The sequence below is a fragment of the Octopus bimaculoides genome, chromosome 4, assembly GCF_001194135.2.
Source record: "Octopus bimaculoides isolate UCB-OBI-ISO-001 chromosome 4, ASM119413v2, whole genome shotgun sequence".
Classification (NCBI taxonomy): Eukaryota; Metazoa; Mollusca; class Cephalopoda; order Octopoda; family Octopodidae; genus Octopus; species Octopus bimaculoides.
In genome coordinates, this window is record NC_068984.1 from 9,858,513 (window position 1) to 9,861,012 (window position 2,500).

General features: G+C 42.8%; 1 protein-coding gene across 1 annotated transcript in view; it reads left to right on the top strand.

Annotated features, from left to right (window-relative positions):
* The window catches only part of LOC106875044 (splicing factor 45), a 20,695-nt gene that overhangs the window by 11,634 nt on the left and 6,561 nt on the right, over positions 1–2,500 (top strand). The window contains exons 9-10 of the mRNA XM_014923004.2: positions 971–1,122; positions 1,661–1,731. Coding sequence (XP_014778490.1) covers positions 971–1,122; positions 1,661–1,731 — 223 coding nt within the window. The remainder of the gene's footprint in view (positions 1–970; positions 1,123–1,660; positions 1,732–2,500) is intronic.

The window sequence follows — 2,500 nt, forward strand, 5'->3', positions numbered from 1 at the left end:
TGCCAGTGGAACGTTAAAAGCACCATCTGAGCGTGATTATTGCCAGGGCCACTGAATGGCTCCCGTGCCAGTGGCACATAAAAAGCACTATTTGAGCATGATTGTTGCCAGTGTAGCCTTACTGGCACATTCAAGCGTGGTTGTTGCCAGTACCACCTGACTGGCCCTCATGCTGGTGGCACGTAAAAGCACCCACTACACTTTCGGATTGGACAGTTTGACCAGGGCTGGCATGCTGCACCAGACTCCAGTCTGATTTGGCATGGTTTTCTACAGCTGAATGCCCTTCCTAATACCAACCACTCCGAGAGTATAATGGGTGCTTTTACGTGCCACCGACATGGGTGCCATTTGCATGACACTGGTATCTGCCATGACTGCAATTTTGCTTGGCTTGACGAGTCTTCTCAAGCACAGCATAATACCAAAGGTCTCAGTCATTGCCTCTGTGAAGCCCTCCATGAGGCCCAACGCTCGAAAGGAACTCAGCCACTTTGTCTCCGTCAGGCCCATATATAAAATAATAGCATGTAGAATACTAGGTTGCTTTGGTACTGGCATATGGCGTATGGTTAAGAGCACAGGCTACTAACCCCAAGATTCTGAGTTCAGTTCCAGGAAGTGACCTGAATAATAATAATAATAATAATAATGTGCGGGTGACACGTAAAAGCACCCACTACACTCTCTGAGTGGTTGGCGTTAGGAAGGGCATCCAGCTGTAGAAACTCTGCCAAATTGGATTGGAGCCTGGTGTTGCCATCCAGTTTCACCAGTCCTCAGTCAAATCGTCCAACCCATGCTAGCATGGAAAGCGGACGTTAAACGATGATGATGATGATGATGATGATGAATGATAATAATAATAATAATAATAATAATAATAATAATTGTATGCCATACTACAGAATATATTTTCATGCATAACCTTTCAACTTTGTTCCTCTTTGTTGTATTTCATTGATTGTAGTGGTTCCATTGCTTCGAAGATTATGGCTAAATATGGTTATAAAGAAGGGCAAGGCTTAGGTAAACAAGAACAAGGTATGAGTACGGCCTTGTTTGTGGAGAAAACCAGCAAACGTGGTGGTAAAATCATACATGAAAAGGACATGCAAAAAGGTATGTAGAAAGTGTTTATAATCTATTTATATATGCTGGTGGCATGTAAAAAGCACCATTTGATTGTGGCCAATGCCAGTGCTGCCTGACTAGCTCCCATGCCACCAGCACTAATGCGATTGCCATGCAACTTCCAAGACAGGGAAGAACAAAAATAGTGGAACAGCCCCTTCAACTCACTTGAGGAAATATTTGCGAGTGGGAGCACTGACGTTATGCCAAGGACAAGCAGAGGTGTCCTGATATATATATACATGGCTACCCCGCATTATATAAGGGTGGGTGAGAGTTATTGGGAAGAAAATAAGTTGGTAGTGATGCTAGTGTTCTGAGTTCAAATTCTGTGGTGGTCGACTTTGTTCATTTTTCTAGGGTTGATAAAATGAGAATCAGTCAAATACTGGGAGCTTATATAGTTTAATTGACTAACCCTTTCTCTAAATTTCTGGCAGTAGCCTTATAGTAGAAACGATTATTTTTAATATATAGCTACTTAATAAAAAATTCTTAAAGTATTTTTTCTGCGTTTTTCTTCAAGATCCACCTCGAGATATGACAGTTACCAATTCCAATTTACTGAAACATCCATCGAAAGTGATATTGTTGCGGGTAAGTGAAGATTCTTTGTATTTCTGTTACTATAAAAGTGGAATATTGTTTCAAATGATATGATGATTGTGGAGTGGAGGTATCTGTCAGACAGAGTAAGTGGCTGGTATTTCTCACTTGCAGTGTTTCCTTCATAGGTTAGCTCAGGGTGAAAGGGAGACTGTATGATGCATGTGTGCAAACTGCCATGCTACACGGCAGTGAAACATGGGCCATGTATGCTGAGGACATGTGGAGGTTTGAAAGAAATGAAGCTAGCATGATCCGCTGGATGTGTATGTCAGCATGCATACATGACAGAGTGTAAGTGCCCTGAGAGAAAAGTTGGACATAAGAAGCATCAGATATGGTGTGCAAGAGAGGCAACTGCACTGGTATGGTCATGTGTTGTGTATGGATGAGGACAGTGCCACACACTAACTGTGGAAGAAATCTGTGGAAGAGGTAGACCCAGGAAGACATGGGATGAGGTGGTGAAGCATGACCTTCAAACATTAAACCTCACAGAAGTAATGACAGGAGACCAGGACCTTTGGAGATACACGGTGATTGTGAAGACCCAGCAACTAAAATGAGATTGCAGCCATGCATGTCTGGCCCTGTGTCCCACTGCATGGCACCTTGGGCAAATGTCTTCTACTGTAGCCATGTGAGTAGATTTCGTTGAAGGAAACTGAAAGAAGCCTCTTGTATATGTGTTTGTCTTCGTGTTTATATCTGCCCCCACCACCACTTGGTGACTGGTGTTGGTTTGTTTACATTCCTGTAA